This window comes from Zonotrichia albicollis, chromosome 8 (genome assembly GCF_047830755.1).
Source record: "Zonotrichia albicollis isolate bZonAlb1 chromosome 8, bZonAlb1.hap1, whole genome shotgun sequence".
NCBI classification, from domain to species: domain Eukaryota; kingdom Metazoa; phylum Chordata; class Aves; order Passeriformes; family Passerellidae; genus Zonotrichia; species Zonotrichia albicollis.
This window is the reverse complement of record NC_133826.1, coordinates 5938248-5956436: the sequence shown is the minus strand read 5'-3', so window position 1 is coordinate 5956436 and position 18189 is coordinate 5938248. Positions and strand designations below refer to the sequence as shown.

The following is an 18189-nucleotide window of genomic DNA, read 5'->3' as shown; positions in this document are numbered from 1 at the left end:
CAGATACATCATTACATTTAATCCAGACTTCCACACAGATATTTGAGTCTTGCAACTGACTGCAGCAGAGCCAGAATTTCACCCACAGTGTTTGCCTAGGCTGAAAGCCCATTCCCCACAGTTCTGTTGTTATTATTTATTTATTTGCTTAGGAAGTGTGGTTATTTCTGTAGCAGAGGAATAAAAACCATCCGTTTGTGCTCTCAGGATAGAAAGATTGCAGCTGTGGCTGATGCTGAGCACAGCAAAAAATACTGAGCTGGTTTCTCTCTTTTTAACCTTTGGTAATGAGAGGGGCTTGTTGACCTTGTCATTGTTGACACCTGCCCAAACCAGTGAAGAATTTAAGGTTTTGCAGACTAGAAGCACGTGGCTGCTTGGAAACTTGAATACCTGAAATGTGCACACATGCTATTATGATTTGCTTGGATAAATGTTTGTAGAAAAATGAAATCCTAGAAGATACTTGCAAATGTTTTTTGACCAGCAGCAAGGCTCAGAGGAATAAAGTGTTCCCAAACCTCACCACAACACCCCTGGTGTACAGGGAGTAGCCAGGCAGAGGTGAAGAGATGAGTTTGTAACTCAGGTCTTGGTCTTTTCTTGCAAACACAACAGTACAGTAAATTTTGATTTTGAAAACCCAGATGACTTTCCATCTAACTCATCTGCATGACAAGCTTACTCTGAGCTTCTGGGCTGGTGTGAGAAAGGGAATGAGGACCTGTGGTGAGGGAGACCTTCCCAGGCAGAGCTGTAAGGTGCAGTTGGATGGATCCTTGCACTGTGTGTCCCACTGTGCCTTTCAGTGTCTCTGGCTGAGGCCTCAGAACCAGCCCAGCACACTAGGAATAGTCCCTGACACTGCCACTATGAACAGAGTCATTAAAGTCATGCTTTTCTTAGATTCTCTTTATTTCTTATGCTACTCTGTCCTACTGAGGGATTCACAGCTCCTGTAACCTGCTCTTGGTGCAGGAATTACAGTCCTTTGTGCAGCAGAAACAGAATAATGTGGCTTAACCCCATGGCACAAACAGATGTGGGAGCTGCTCTGCACATCCATCCCTCATGGCAAAGTCACTGGACAGATACAGAGAGAGATCTACCCAGTGCAGATGAAGGTGCTGTTTTTGTGAGAAGCTACAAAACAGATTGTTCTCTGCTGCTGCTCCATGACTAAAATAATTTGGCCGATTCTCACAAAGACTTTGAAAAAATACAGGTGGCCTAGGTAAATGTAACTTGAAAGAAAAAAAAAAAGTCTTTTGTAAGCTTCTCTTCCCAGTTCCTTCTGATTGAAGTCCAAATAAGTCTAATTAAAGTACTTTGTGTGCTGTCAGGGTCAGGAATTTGGGTTTTTGAAAGGCAAACTGTGAACCATTTTAAATTTCAGTAAGTTGAACTCCAAAGAGAATTCTCTGTGGTAGATACACACTTGGCCTGAAAGCCCTTGACTGATGTAGTATGAGATCAGCAACTTGAGGAACTACCCAACAAAGTCAAAACTTGGTCTTTCTGCATGAGCAAAATAAATCTGAGGCACAGAATATGTTCAGTCAACAAACTAATCCCACTAGCACCTGAAATATTGGGATAAAAAGGGATTTCAGGCAAGGCCATCAAATTCCAGTAGTGCCCTAATGCTGCTCTAAAAGAACAAGTGTGTCTTTTGCCAAACAAAATAAAATGAATAAGGAAAAGCCCCAAAGCAGAATAAGAAAATGAATAAGAAAACCCCAAAAGCAGTGGTCTTTGTAATTGTGTCCTTTATCCGCAAATGGCCAAGAATAGCTGTAACTGCACTTTTAAGAATTATTTTCTGAAAAATATGTGTTTCACCCTTTTATTTAAGGTTTTGCCTGTTGCAACTGTCGACTCTTATTTAAATGAACATTAAATTTTATTACTCCCTTGACCCTAATAATGGATTTGATGGTGAGGTGCACAGGCTGTATGGAGTCCTTGGGGTACAAACAACCTGCTCCATTGCTGTTGCTTGGTGGCCATTCATTGAAATTTTACAAGAAACAGCCAGTATAAACATCTGATTACTTGAAAATTATCTTCTGAAACTTACTTTTTTCTCAGTCTCAACAAAATATTTATCCTTAGATTCAGAACTGAGGCTCAGGCCACAGTTCCTCCTGCAGCTCTGTACAAAATGTGACGTTTTCCTGCCTTCAGAAAGCAGAAAGAATGGATGTGGTTACCGGATTAAGTCCAGCAGTGCATCTGCAGAGCTCATGATGGGCTTTCCACCCTCCTCAGTGCTCTCCTTCTGGGCTGCTCCACCAGGGTGGATAATGGACACCATAATTATTCCCACAACCACGGCCACAAAGGTTGTCCACAGGTAGTAAGTGACAGTTATGATTCCCAAGCGACTGGAAGTCTTGGCATCCAGGGCTGCCAGCCCAGACATCAAGCTGTGGGAAGAGAACACAGCACAAATTGTATTTAAATGAACATTATTTTGCATTACATTAATGCAGCTGACAGCCTAATTTCTGAATTATTCCATCCTGCCTGCTTCCCTGACAGCTGATTCTGTGTGTCAGTGTTTCAGTGAGCTTGCCAGTGACACTGCAGCTGTCTCTGTGTCTGAAGGGGCATTTTCCACGTGCCAGCCCAGATCCTGCTTACTGGAGGGAGCTTGCACGCTCAGGCTGCACATGTGGGGACTGAATCCTACTGACTCTTCCCTGAAATTCCAGGGACAGTTTTACACAAGTTACACATGGGATGGCTCAGTTCACAGGAGCAGTGGCAATAGTTGTTAAAACTCTGTGTGTCATACTCTACACAGAATTTTACAGAATAATAGAATAATTTGGGTTTGAATGGACCTCTGAAGAAAGTCTAATCAACCCACTCAGCCCTTCCTGTGTAAAGGGACACAATTTTAAAATGAAAAGCACTAAGGGGCAGTTTTGTCATATAGTCCATTCTTTAGCAAAAAGAATAACTTTTTTTCTTTCAAAGTAAATTCAAGATATTTTTGCTTTGCCTGGGAGCACATTGGGAGCAGACTGTAATTCAGTCTAAATTGGGGACAGTGGTTGGGATCCAGAGGAAACACCTCCATGGGAAGTGTTGCTGCCCAGCTGGGAGCAAAGAACATGCTGTGATCACTTCAGCCTTTCCATAGAATCAGAGAATAACAGACCCATGCAGTCACAGAACCTGCTGAGCTGGGAGGGACCCATCACATCTTTGCTCTTCAGCTCCCTGCCCAGCACTGCAGAGCATCACCAGTGTCCCTCTTGCTTGTACACTTTGCCTGTGCCAAGCCATACAATTCCCACCATGAGATTTAGCTCCCACTGACCCTCTTGTACAGGCAGATTGGACAGGGCTCCCTTTGGCCCTGAGGTTCCTTCAGGCTGCTCTGACACAGACCCTGATGGCAGTTCCCAAGTGATCTGAGTCTGGGGTTGCATTTCCCACTGCCAGCAGTGTGGTTTGGGGCTTTAAATTGAGATTTCCCTTTGGATAATTCCCTGTGAACTCCCCAAAGCATACATCTCAGGAAAAGTACAGGTGAAATAAAATACCACATTTATTATTTGGTGTGTCCAGCTTTCTCATCAAAACAGATCTGTTCATCAGGCCTGTTCTCATAAATATTTACTAAGCTGCACCTCCTTGAATGAGATCTCCTTGACCTCACACTGCTGAGAGAGGTTGTCTGGAGCCAATGCTAAAGTGCAGCTTAACCTTTATAGTAGATTTAATGAAATCAAATGGGTGGATTTAGTGTTCAGGTTCCAGCTATCCACTAGATTAATTAAGAAAATGTATTGCTTTTCTGCATTGCCAATCTCCCATCCAGCATGGGTTTTGTTAACACTATAGGAGCAAGGCTGCACTGGAGTTTGGATAATTTAGAAAATGAGCATCTCAGCAGCTCTCAGTCTTGTAATCATTGTTCTTTGCTTTTATTTATCATGTGATTTGATAAAAATCCCAGCTTTCTGTGTGTCTGCAAAGCACTGTGTACAAACACAGCACTGCATATTGAAAATACAGTAGTAGGAATGCTGCTTTGTTCCTTGACATGCTCCTTGGATGAGTTCATGCAGAAGAATAAGTATTCTAAAACATTTTTTTAAATTATTCTAAAACATTTTTTAATAAAACAGTTAAATATATTTATCTCAAATTAATGTGACAATTTTCTGTTAAAAAACCTCTGTGTTGTTATTAGATTTTTAGGACTGAACTCAGGCTGAAGTTCCACAGGCCATTGAGCCAGTTTGACAGCTCAGTGCTGCACAGAGTAGATACCTATATTGTACTAGAGTACAGCACTGTTCCATCTCCACATTCCCAGGGGAAAAAAAAAAAGAAAAATGAGAATCAGGCTGATTTTTAACCAGTTGGATGTTTTTCATGGTAACAATTTCCAGGGTTCTTTACGGATACATCATGCAGGTGACATCAGAGGTGTGAAGGGCTGAGTGTTGAGCAGCAGAGCTGTCACTTGCAGGCAGAGCAGTCCCTGGGGGAGGGCACTGCCAAGGGGACAGAGAATTCACTCCCCTTCCCTCCCTGGAGCTGCCCTGGAGCCACTGTCACTGTGGGGAGCCACTGTCACTGTGGGGAAGCCACTGTCACTGTGGGGAAGCCACCACTGTTCCTGTTGTCCTTGATGCCTCTGGGCTGTGTTGGTTCTGCAGAACAACAGAGGGATGAACCCTGTCTGGATTGCTCACCTGAGAAGCATTTCCAGAAGTACTTAGGGACAAAAATCCTAATTAAATATGTCCAGTGGTTCAGGTGAGTTAGGGTTGTTACCTCAGCCTCAAGATGCAGGGCCTTAGGATTTGGGAGGATGTTCAGCTGGAATCTGATCTTACCTTGGCTCCTAGGTGGCAAATCCTGAGGGGGCTAATAATGAGATTGCTCTGTCTTGGGGATATTCATTAACAAGATCATCATCTGTAATGAGATTATCCTGTCACCAGATAAAGTCATGCTCAGTTCATGCTGTGATGAGAAAGTCATCAAAAGTAATTAACTATGGAGGTGCAGTGGGGTAACTGGGATGTGACAGAAGCATGAGCAGAGGCCTGGGCCCTGACAAAACCCTGCATTCTCCATGGCCTGCAGTGCTCAGGAAGGGACCAATGGAAGCAGTTCTCCAAAGGCTGGGGAGTAACAGTGGTCATTTCAGGCAATAGCTCAGAATCATTGCAGAAAGTGCCTGGAACTAGAATAGTAATCACTCATTCACTATTTTTTATTTGACTTCATGTGTTTGATATCAGAAGGAATGGGACAAAAGACACAAAGATGAAGAGACATAGAGGTTATCACAGTTATTGCACAAAGCAAGTGATACACAGTCACATCACAGCAGTTCATTGCTGTTGACCTCTGGAGTTCTAACATTCACACAACGTAGCCAAAGGATGACAAGAACAAGTACTTTTCTTACTTCCTAGGGAACAGGGGGGCAGGAGGAATAAGCTTCCAGCTAGTTTAAACCAAGATCACTGTATCATGCTCAGGTCCACCCTCAAAGTCTATTTTTCATCAGACACTCTTGGCTTCATAAAATCTTCTAAAGAGTTTCCCAAGATTCTTCCAAACCAGAACAAAGCTATTCTCATGGCTTCCACTGCTAGACTCATGAAACACACTGGAATGGAAAACAATGTACCTTTAATTCTTGTCAAACCTCAGGATCTGGTTGGCCTTGGAAGAACAGGGCAGATATTTGATTCATACATTGAAATCATTTGAGGAGCTGTGTAATTAAGTAGCTTCCACATGTATGATTCATGTGTAGCTTCTTCCATAGTGTGTTTTAATGATTGCCAAATGCACAAAACAGGATTAAGACAATAAAAAACAATCTGGAGCTTTTCCAAATAATTACTGTACACCTCACTCCTTTAATCAGGTTGGGAAAAAAAAAATCCACAAAATTGTAATTTAATGTTCAGACACCATTACTTAGCTTGTATGGAAAAAAAACTATCGAGCCTAAAGGGAAGGGGAAGACATCTTCAATTCTAGGACTTATATATGACTAGTTAATAAGGTAAAGTCAGTTTCTACATTGTTAAAAGTATTTGTAATTGTACAAACCAAAGAACCAAGTGCTAAGTTTCATGTCTGCTTTGAGGGAAATCCGTGTAAAATCCCCAAGACTAAAATAGAATTTTTGACGTAAAGAAGAGGGGAATTCTTTCCAATATCTTGGAAATCTAATTCGTCCCATGCAAACAAGTAGCTAAACCCTTTTGAGCACCTCTAGGCTTGTTCTGGCTGTCACAGATAAGCATCAGGTATTTTATTTACAAATAAAAATAGAACTTTCTATCTTCTCTGCAATTCTCTAGGTTTTTCTCTGGCTGTCTGATGAAAGCACATTTTTTTGTCCTGTCTCAAGATCAAACCCTATATCCCCAGAAAGGGAAAATACAAGAAGCTGCTGCTAAGACCCCATTCTGCATGTTTATTTTGTCTTCCTCTCCACCAGAAGCCATCTGGATGTTGCTTTGAAATAGATGGATTATGGATAAAGTTATCAGAAGGGATTAGTGTGATTAGAAAGACATTAATCCTGTCAAGAAGTAATGGTCAAGTATTAACCACCAACAGTTGTTCCTAGAATGATGTTTGTTTTCATTCATCCCATTCTCTCCCTCCCATTCTCATTTTGTAATGGCATGCTGTGGAAAAGACCTTCCTGAGCAAGTTGTGCCCTGAGGCTGGGAAGTGCCTCCCCCAGCTGCATTAGAGATGATTATATTGCAGTTGGGCATCATGAAAGGGAAGTGCTGCCTTCACTAATGCTGCTGGATCCTGCAGGCAGGCTGGCGCTCACCTTTTGGTCAAGGTCAGAGCCCTCAAGTCTCAACATGACAATAATGTGCATTTAATCATCCCGAAATGCTTCACCAGTGGAACCCCCTCTAATGCAGGAGGGCAGTATCTCCATTTTAGAGACTCAGAAACAGAGAAATTAAGGCAGTTTTAAATGAAGACAAACCACTTACAGTGAAAAGAAAATCTGCCTGAAGTGATCTCTGTATTGCAGTGAACCATCACCTTTTCCTTATCTGCGCTTTCAGAAAAGGCTGCTTCACTTCGTGGAGGCACCATTTTCAGAGTAATGCTTGCAACAGAGAAAATAAAACTCTACAGTGATGAAAGAAAGAGATAAGAAACTTTCTCTGGCTCTATTTTGATGAAAGAGATAAGAAACTTTCTCTGGCTCTTTTTATAGTTTAATGCTTGACTTGCTCTTAGTCTCTAGTGGAGTTAAAATTATTCAGCAGTGAGAAAGAGGGATCAGAATGACTTTTTCTTTTCAGGATATCTTTTTGCTTTGTTCTAACATGAAAACCACCTAGAGAACATGACCCTGCCATGGCTGCAGTAGAGGCAGGGCAGTGGTGGTGGTGGTAAATCACAGCCCAGCCCTGTCTGCTCCACCCTGCCCCAGGCTCTGCCCTCCCTGACACAGATGTGTCACAGGAGTTTTGCACACTGCTGGTGTGCTGCAGCCTTCTGCTGATCTGAGCACAACTGAGGGACTGTCTCAGCCACTGTGGCCAGTGCAATGTCCCCAGTGACTTGTATTATTTACAATTTCACAGTATTACAACCTGATTTTCAAAGGAGTTAAGTCTGGAACCCTCCTGAAGGTCCAAGGGGCTACTAAGGTTCATCTCCTGAGCAAATCCAGTGATAGAAAACAGCTTTTAAAAGTTTAGACATCTCAATAGAAATGAAATTGTATTTAAGCTCAAAAAAACTCCAATTGCAGAAAGTGATACTACAAACAGGACTGCTGCAGCAGTTTCTGTATGGTTGGATTATCAGCTGTAAACAGCACTTGAAATGTGAATTCACTTTTCAGAGCCCCAGTTTGTAACTATTTTAATAAACACAGTGGAAGCCCAGAGGTGTCAGGAATGATGGAGAATCTGGCTCTTGATCTTCAAGCAACAAAAACGTGTCAGAATATCAATACACTGTTTGCAGTGATTATTGTTTAATTTTACAGCTAGGCTGCTAGGAAAGAAACCAGTCTACATTTCTAATGCATCATAACATGCATAATTTTGAGATTTGGTTTCTTAAATTGCTTTATGAAATAGTAAGATTCTTATTTTTTACCCAAAATGTTGATATCTCCTTTATAATCTAACACTTGTAACTTAATGACAAATTGACATACACAGCAAAAATCCTGCCAGGAATTCACGTGATGCATTTTATTTTCTATCTCTTGTGCAATAGGAAATCTGCTTTTATGGACTAATATAAACAAGGCAGGACTTTGTACAGCACAGAGTGAAGGCTGATGTCCAGTGGCTGTTCTGTCACCTGCATATGTGAGGTTACTGTGACACAGCTGTGAGTTCTGGAAAGGGATGAACAGCAAACTTTGCTCACTGACTGACAAAGGGGATTCCAGTGCAGCTCATGCAGAATTCAGGTTGGCTTGTTGATTTCAGCTGTTCTGATTTAACAAAAAGTGTTTCCTAAATTCAAAGGTCAGGATGCAAACAAACCCAAATGATCTATTAAATATGGATGTGCAGCTTCACGTGGTGGAAGGAGCCAAGAATGTTATTAATACTTGATTTTTTTTTTTCTTCTGTCAGTTCTTTCAAGCATTTTTAGATTAAGCAAAAGGATTTGAAACACAAATTTGGATTATAAACAAATGTCAGATTTATTCAACTGTTCTTTGTCTAAGAAAACAGAGGGAATCCAGCCAGCCCCTCAAGCTCCACATGTCATTCCCATTCCTTTGTGAGACACTAAGTATTTTAGAGCTCTCAGAGGACCACAGAAAAATTCTGTCAGGTCGCAAACAGTTCATGCCCCATTTGTAATCACTTCAGTGCTTTCCACACCCATTCCCTCTGCCACCACAGATTCCTCTTGCACGTCACTAGATCCCTACTGACACTCCCTAAATAATTTCTACTGGCTTGGTCCAATTTTGTCATTATGATGTGTAATTGTAGCATGTCATTTTTCACTGAAACAGTCTGGACCTCTGGGGTACACAAACAAAAGAAAACACTAGAAAACAGTATGGCATCTGAGCATTAGACTTAACATTTCTAAACATAGTTAATGGCATTGAAAATGTTCCAGATGATAATGTGGAGAACTTCTGAAGATGTCTCAGACATGGAGGAGAGATTAAAACTTTCCTCTCCAAGCTGAAGCCATCTCAAATGATGATTTTTGGGGTAATCTGACACCAGTTCTGCAATATAATAGCAATATGGAGAATTTAAAATAGTATAATGGTGTCAGCGCTTTCTGACTGCTGCTTCTTACCCTTGGGTAATCCTTATCTTTCAGTTTCATCCAAGTAGTTTTGCTTTTCACTCTAAAAGTAAATATAGTTATTCCCTCCAGTCATCTCCTTAAAACTCACTTCTCTACACTGACTCTCTCCACAGTAAAGACTTAAGATGATATATCCTAGGAAAGAGCTAACAAACATCTTGTTCTCGCTGGGGGGAAATGTACTTTTATTATTCACATTACAGCGTTATATGTGACAGGTAGTGCAGAAATGGGACTCTCAGCACTTTATGCTGTCATTCAGGTTCCCCCCAGATTTCCCCATACCCACCCCACAGAAGGTTTACCCTCCCCTCTTGGGGAAGGGCTGTTCCCCAGTGCAGCAGAGGTGAAACAGAGGGAAAAGTCCACAAGCCAATAATGTGAAGAAAACAAGCCCTGTGTTCCCAAAGCAATTTCATTCTATGGAAAATACTTCTGCCTTGGTACTTCGTGGAACATTTTTCTGAGCAGGCAGCAGGGGCAGCTGCTCCTCAGCACCTCACTAGATAATACAGTACATAAATTTGATTGCACTTGATTATAGAACCATGGAATTTTTTAGTTTGGAAAATGCCTCTAAGATCTTTAACCCCAACTGTTCCTTCCCCCAGCACTGCCAAGTCCCACTAAACCATGTCCCCAGGTGCCACATCTACTTGTCTTTAAAATACACCCCAGTCTGGCAGCAGCACAAGGATAAGAACAGAACAGCTGGTATGAAGGGGAATAGTTTAACACATACATAGCAGAAAAGACCAAGCCCAGACTGACCAGAACCTTCTGTTATCCACCCTTTCCCTTTTGGTCTTCAGGTAAATTATGTGTTGAGACATGGAAAATACCTCTAAGTACCAGGGGTGTATTAGAAGAAACAGTACTGCACAAATTGTCATTCATGTAAAACCAGTATTACTGAGTAGATTAATTTTGGCTATCCTCTTTATTTAAATATAACCATAACCAGAAAAAAAATCATAGCCTTTTAGACTATTATTTTCCTTCTGAATGGATATTTTATTGATTTTATCAGACAGTGGTTTATGTTCACAGTAAAAGGTTTAAATTGTCAATTGCAGTACAGGTCTTGGAGAGTTTGGGTCAAACTTTTCATCCCTAACAAATGGTGATCTTAAGTAGCAAAACAGAGGAACCATCTCCAGTGTGAGGTTTATTGCCAGCTTCATCTGCAGCTGAGAGCAAACAAACAGTGCCCAACACAACCTACCCAGCCAGGGGTCACTTTGGTGTGGCCCCATACAGCCAAACAATGTCAGAATTCTATTAAAACACAATGAGCAATACTTGTCATTGGTGAGATGTTCAAATGCCAGTCAGAGAGCTGGGGAAAAAATATGGAGAAAAAGGTACTAAAAAGAGAAGTTTCTAATTAAACACTGGGCTTTAAGAGCATGAGTAAGAATCACCAACTCAGGAATGTGAGCAGAAGGATGAAGGATTGCCAGAACTGATGGCATTATGGACAGGAATCCCTTTAAAGAAAGACAGTACTATATTTAGAATACTGTATTTAATTAATCAACAAAACCAAAATAGTAACTAATATTTATGATTACACCCAAATGGGCCTTCAAATAAATATGAAATTTTATTAGCATACATTGTTTGTACCAGGCGTAACATACCCAGAAGAACAAGCTCTTTGATTTAAATAATATAGGTCAAACCAGTTCTTTTCTTTTGACTATAAAGGGAATAATATTTCTTTAACAGGATCTGCTCATGGAAAAGGATCAAATCTCTGCTACTCAGTATTTCTTAAGCATCTAGAAAATGGTTGGTGGTAAATAAATACAAAATGTAATAATCTTCCTAAGTTTAAAAAACTAAACTGTTTTTTCCAAAGGGAATATAACCAGGCTGTTAGAACAGCTAAACAGTTTGAGTCTGACCTGACAATTCTTTTCCCACTCTTACTGCTGACTGCTAATCAAAGTCTCAGAAAACTCGGCCCTGTATCTTTTTCCAGATAAAAGCTTAATCATATAAACAAGGAGAGTGCTGGAGTAAAGGATGCAACTTTCTATTTCATATATAGGTAGACATATAGGACAAAGAGAATGCTTTTCTGAACAACCAGACACCAGCATTAGAAATGCCTCAACAGTGGTGAATTATTCAATATTATTCCAATAATACAATATTATTCTTCAAAACTTTGCAGTTGTGACAGATCAGGTTTCAGTACCAGCCTCCACAAAAAGTTTAAGTCAAAGCAGTCATGCTTACTGAAAATCAATTTCTGGCCCACTGGGAAATGATCAGTACAAAGCTGGTAACATGTGGGGCAGGGAATGAGCACAGAAATGCTCTGAAGGAAGGTGACAGTGTGTGAGTTGTGGCACAGCGCCTGCCAGCACCCTGGCCTGTGCTGGCGCTGCCACAGACAGCAGCAGGTCAGAGGGTTTACATTGCCTCATTGCCATTGAGAAGGTATTAAGGGGAAAGTCAAGCCTTTGTTCCTCTCCCAGTCTTTTGTATCATGCAGAGCACAAAAACATTGACATCAGATTGGATTACTTCAAGCATTTAAGAAGTTGAGAAACTCAAGTGATGCACAGGTATCTCTGCCAATCAGCTTGTCCTGGGAACAAGTGAAGGAATCCCGTATGTGTGTGTGGAAGTTTATAACAAACCCCAGTGAAAGAAAGTGGAAGGTTTATTGTTTTCTGGATAGGGAATGGTACCGGCCATCCCCGGGATGCGGGAGCCCGGGCAGTGACACCGGCAATCCCCGGGATGCGGGAGCCGGGCAGTGACACCGGCAATCCCCGGGCAGTGACACCGGCAATCCCCGGGATGCGGGAGCCCGGGCAGTGACACCGGCAATCCCCGGGATGCGGGAGCCCGGGCAGTGGCACCGGCGATCCCCGGGATGCGGGAGCCCGGGCAGTGGCACCGGCAATCCCCGGGATGCGGGAGCCGGGCAGTGACACCGGCCATCCCCGGGATGCGGGAGCCCGGGCAGTGGCACCGGCAATCCCCGGGATGCGGGAGCCGGGCAGTGACACCGGCCATCCCCGGGATGCGGGAGCCCGGGCAGTGACACCGGCCATCCCCGGGATGCGGGACCCGGGCAGCGGTACCGGCCATCCCCGAGATGCGCGGAGGGAGCGAGGCACCGGCGCTCGGTGTCCCGGCAGAGCCGCCCGGTGGCCGCCGGCTGCATTGCGGGGTATCCCGAGGCTCCGGCCGCGCCGGGAATGCCGGAGGGGCAAGGAAAGGGCGTGGAACAAACCTGGGCAGCGGGATCTGCATGAGGGGTTTGATAAACACAACTTCAGCGCAGGATGTGTAAGATGAGTGCAATGCAACAAGGATGCACAGGGAACTGTGCGCCTGCCTGCTGGAAAACCTGACATCTGTTGAAGGCTGAAACGTTTTGCGTAAAAGGAGGAAAATACACTGTTTGCATTGTCCCTGTCAAACGAGGATGGAAGGCTCTGTCCCAGAGTGAATCAGGGAACTTCAGAGCTTCTGCAGCTGATCTGTCAGGCTTTTGAGGACATCTCCCTGTCGAGCTGCAGTAAGAACTGGAACGGCGTCTAAATGTGAAACTACGAATTCAGATTTGGCTCCTATTCTGTCCAAGCTCTCTTAATATTTCCATTCCCAGGTCTAACAGCAGTATCCCATGTTTACACATAAAGTAAGCAGTGTAAACTAGTAACTACAGGCTCTAAAATTTGGTCTTGTAAGGTTCCATTACTGAGTATCCCTTGGGTAGACACAAGCTGTCAACTATTTGTAATTTTCTTTATCTTTCCAGCATAAGTGTTGTGTGGGTAGCTGTTCTCACAGCTGAGAAAAGCAAACTCTACACTCAGGGGGTACTGACAGGTATGAGCAGGGCTCAATCTCAGGCAGAGGATGGGTGCAGTAAATATATACTTATTTCAAAGTTGTTCTGATGCTAGGAAGCTTTTTTATGTAATCAGATAACTGAAATAATTTCAACCCCCACCCTTAATGAAGGTCCATGCCTCAACAAAAACAAAAGCTCATGCAGGGCTCAGACTGACAGGCTAATGGGTGATGGTTGCTTTTCCAAGATTTTTCTATCTATAGGATAGATAGAAAGCTGACAGGAGACATCACAAATAGATACTGGAGCTCTGGGATAGAGCAGTTCCAGGAGCAGCAACAAAGTTCAGGAAATCAAGAAATTGTACTTTGAAGAAATGATCTCCTGTTGTTTGACAGATTTCCTCTGCATCCAAGGAACTTTTAAAATAAACATCATTCAGAGATACCTGACTGTATCATAACTTCCTCATTTCTAATGAATGCAGTCTGCAAAGTTCTGTTTTAACTCTCTAACAATCAAGAGGTCAAGAGGTGGAATACAAATTTTCAGCCATTTCTGTTTAAGGCTGGATTTCTGCTAGTGGAAAACTAGATTTTTTAGTCTATTTTCAATCTTCTGACCTATCCAGTTGCCACTTTTACTTCTTCTACAACCCTTCAAAATAAGCTCTGGACTTGGAAACAGGATAGTTTGTACTATGTCTCTCTTTTAATCTTCCTTTCTCACCTCTCCTTTTCTTTACAAGTAATTTCTTTACTTATGTGTTCAAAGAAAAACTTGCATTAATTTCAACTAGGAGAGCAATATTTAGAGTTCTTTTTATGGTGCTGTGCTCCTGGCTTTTGTAAACAATAATAGAGAGTGATTTAAAAGATAATTTAAATGTCACTACTCTGGCAGGAGAGGCTGAAGATATTCCAAATCCACAAAGAAATGTAAAAGTTTAAATGTGCATGCAGATTGATAAAAATACAGTACTGGTTTACTGATTTTATGAAATACATGTGTGGAAAATACTGTGCTTGTTATTAAAAACCCCAAAAGACAAGCAGCCAAAAATGCCCAAACTGTACAAGAATGTTGTTATATCTGGAGTGTTTATTCTTGTAAACTTTGCCATTTCAGTTTATGCTAGCAGGCACTGCTAGTTTGTTATACAGGGAGATGGAGAATGGAACCTCTTTGAAGGTTTGTAAAGTTTCTGTGTTTCCAGCTCAGAGGACAGAGTGCAGCTGCTGTGACAGTGAGGCTCAGAGCTGTCCCATCTCCAGGCAGCTCAGAGCCATCACAGGCTGTGCCAGAGCAGCTCTTTCCCACTGTGCTGCTCTTCCTAACACCTCTGAATATACTGGAGGGTCTAAAGGACTGCACATTTTATGGAAGGACACATAAATCTGCTCCAACCCTTTTCTGTCCTCCTTACTATGTCCCTTCCTCATGTAAGACTCTTGTTTTCTTTGGAAAACTTTCATTTCACCTCTCAAAAAAATCTTCTTGCATGTTTTGTGTTGTTCTCTAGATGCATGGGCCAGGACCAGGTGTGAGTCTATGGTTAAAAACCAGTTTCATGCACAAAGCACCATGACTCAGCTTTGTTCTGTGAAAAACCATGAGGAGGCAGATGTCAGGGTGGATGATTTAAAAATAAAATTAGTGCTGTTAATCCTGTTCATTTTCAACAACTGTCAGTGATCTGAAGGCTGGAAACTTGTTTTTTTCTCAAAGTGGAAGATGAGGTCTTGATGTATGAATTAGATTTCAAAACTGAAACCAAATATTGCAGCAATTTTTCCTCAGCTCTGTTAAAGCTAGCTTTGTTACTTTCCATCCCTTTAATAACCTCCCAGCCTTGGGCACATGAGGGAGTTTTTGGCCATCCAGCTGGTGGTGTTTTGGGACTGCAGTCAGACTTAGGGAAAAGCCTGCCCTAAGTGACACCCTCCCACTGCAAAGGCAGCTGCCATGCACCAGCCAGTTCCAGCACTGAGATCATTCATTCTGCCACTGATAAAGTGCCACCACTAAAGGCTCTATCTTGAACAAATGAAGAAATCACTTTCACTTCCAGCCATAGACAGCTATACACTATTAGTTCACTGGAGACACAGGGTTTTTTCAGTATTTATCATACTCTAAACACATACAGCACACCCCAAAATACTGCAGGACACTACAAATTAGCTTTGCTTTTTCACTGTATTTGTACAGTGTATTATTTCAATTGTTTAGATTTAAGGCAGGCTTTTTGATAAGGTGGGTTATTTATTCTATGTTATTCCATAACATAGAATAAGTTTAACTTCTAAGTAGCTTGAAGGAAAAAGTCCTCCCATTACAAGGGAAAAAGTAAACAAATTTTAAAATCCCCATCTCATGAATTGTAAAGCAAATAATACCTATATGAGGTAGAAATGATGCATGGCAGAAATTATCCTGTCAATTAAAATACATGTTCATGGCTGAACTATGAATGTGAATGTGCAGCAGCACTGATGCCTCTGGCACTGTCACCTAATTCAGTCACAACTAAACCATTGTGATGACAAATCTCAATTAGAAAACTTCAAAAGTTATTGGAATAATAATTGTCTTCACTTACCTTGAGACAACCAGAGGGAGAATCAGCATTTTCAGCATCCTCATCAGTAACTCACCAGGAAACTGGAAGTAACTAATTTCCTGGAAATACATGGAGAGATGCTTATTGTTTTGAGCTAAAGACTGACTGTCTTCACAAGTGCTGCTAGAGCTGTGTGTCAGATAACATTGCTAGAATCTGCACCTTTGGTGCAAAGACAAGGTGGCAAAGATAGAAGGCTTTAAAAGGGAATTTTAAAATTAATTAGATTACATAATGTGTTCTTATTCAATAAACACATGGCATTGTTTGCTCCTTTACAAAGGAAGACAAAAATGAAATGTGCCATCTCTTGGAGACTACTGTTAACCAGTTGCCCTGAATAATCTCTCCATTCTGCATTTTGTCTGTTTTCCTAGACGTGTTTGAAGCTATGGCTTGGACACAAATTATGTTCAGACCGACAGTGATTTGCAGTAGCTAAGGCCAGAATTGGTTTAATTTAGATGCATTTATTAATGCCTTATATTTTAAACTGAGATTTCTATTTTGTGCTCAAACAGTGCATTTATTAAAGCATGTTGTTGTCTAGTCTGTCTGGCTGATACAGCAGAAATGAGCACCAGCAAAGGGCTTAGTTGAAGTATGCAGGGGGAGAATTCCCCAAGTGACTTCAGTAACATGTTCTGCTAATGATGAGAAATCTCACATTTATTAATATGAAACACCATTAGTGCAATATAAACATCTGCACCCCTGTGCATCTGATGCTGAAAAATATTCCCAGTGTTTTCGTTAGCTGTGTATGTTCCAGAATAGTATAAAATTTGCACTACCAGTTTCTGCAGGCCTGTATGAAATGCTACATTTCATCTAACTTAAATGCCCACTATTATTATCCATACCTGCCACATTCTATTGTGCTCCTGATGTGCTTCCCAGGAGTGTGAGGGACCAGAACCCTTTGCTAACCTATTGTTAGAGAACGTGTGAAAAGACCCAAAGAACAACATAGATCGACAAACAGATGAAACGAAACAATTTAACACACACACACACAGAGGTGACTTTTACCTTCCAGAGCCCACCCTGCAGTTCCCCAAGGTACACATGTCTTTTGTTATGTAAGTCTGGCATTTCCTCTGCAGGGACTTGCTGGGAGCTCTCTTACCTGCTGGGAGAGGCGCCTGGTCCTCAGGAAGAACCCCAGGAGGCAGCCGATGGTGACGGACAGCACGGAGAGGATGAGCAGCCCGTTCCTTTTACAAACATCCTTGATCCGAGCGAGGATTGCGTCCAGGGCCACCGCCATGCTGTCCTGCCTGCTCTTTGGAGAGGAATCAGCATCCCATGGGGAGAGAATTCACTCGCTCCTCTTGTTGGGGTGCACAGATCTGGCTCTGGATAGATCAGATCAAAGCACTTCCAGTTCTGCTTAGCTGACCCGCAAGGTCACCCCTCTGCCAATAGCCACCAAGCAAGCAGCTGGCATTATTGTTCCAAATTAATACCAACAATCCTATTATCAACTACATCATTAAGAGCCTGGAAGAAGATTAGGGGGCTCTGGAAAATTAGAACAGAATGCAGTAGTATTTCTAAAACAAGAGCAGTTCAAAACAAAGTGACACTCCTGGGGGAAAGGCGATGGATTCCTCAGTCTCCCCAGTTTGGGGTCTGGACGCCCAAACCCAGAAAGGCGACCCTGCAAGCCAGCATTCAGCCAGGGAACAGAGCAGGTTTCCCAAAGGGCAGGGCAGGTAACGTTTTGAACAGGACTATCACAGCAGGGCAAGCTAGGTGAAACTGGACTTCATTAATTAAAGCAGGCTTGGTTTTTTTTGTTTTCATTGCCAAAAAAAGGCTGAATGAGCAGCATGAGAGACACGCATCAGACAGGAAATAGCCACAGACTGGAACATGCAAGGACACCTTCTGTCACTGGGCATTTATTATCTTGGAAGTGAAATGATTTCACTTTTCTTCCAACCACTATGTTGATTAGAGTAGGGCCAATTTACTTTCAGAGGATTATCAGACTAAGCCACAGGGATTGCTTTCCTTTCCTTTGCTGTGTCCGCATTCAATCCCAATGCTGATTTTTATGCTGGTGAGTGTCTGATAAAAATACACCACCATAACCATTCACATGCCACGCTTTCTTGTGAAAGCATTTCTGTAGTTTTTGGTATATTCTGAGATGATTCAATGTTTTTATGGAAAATTTTCCCCACAGTACAACTAGGTTGTGTGTTTATAATATTACATTTTATACCATGATCAAGTATTTTGCTGTATGCTCATGTGTGAGTGAAAAAAACCTCAGGAGAGATTAAACTGTTCTTTTTGGGGGCAGGATCTCAGTCCTGTGTAGTCAGTAAGACATATGGATACACATACACAGAAAAAAAAAGCGGAGTGGGAGGAAATTAAAGAAAAAATATGTGGAGTC

General features: G+C 42.0%; 1 protein-coding gene across 1 annotated transcript in view; it reads right to left on the bottom strand.

The window, feature by feature from the left end:
- SLC1A7 (solute carrier family 1 member 7) overlaps positions 1 to 17141 on the bottom strand; it is a 49572-nt gene extending 32431 nt beyond the window's left edge. Inside the window, exons 1-3 of the mRNA XM_005482273.4 lie at positions 16909 to 17141; positions 15759 to 15838; positions 2214 to 2429 (exon numbers count right to left, since the gene is read on the bottom strand). Coding sequence (XP_005482330.1) covers positions 2214 to 2429; positions 15759 to 15838; positions 16909 to 17049 — 437 coding nt within the window. The 5' untranslated portion in view covers positions 17050 to 17141. The remainder of the gene's footprint in view (positions 1 to 2213; positions 2430 to 15758; positions 15839 to 16908) is intronic.
- Between the last annotated feature and the right edge of the window lie 1048 nt (positions 17142 to 18189).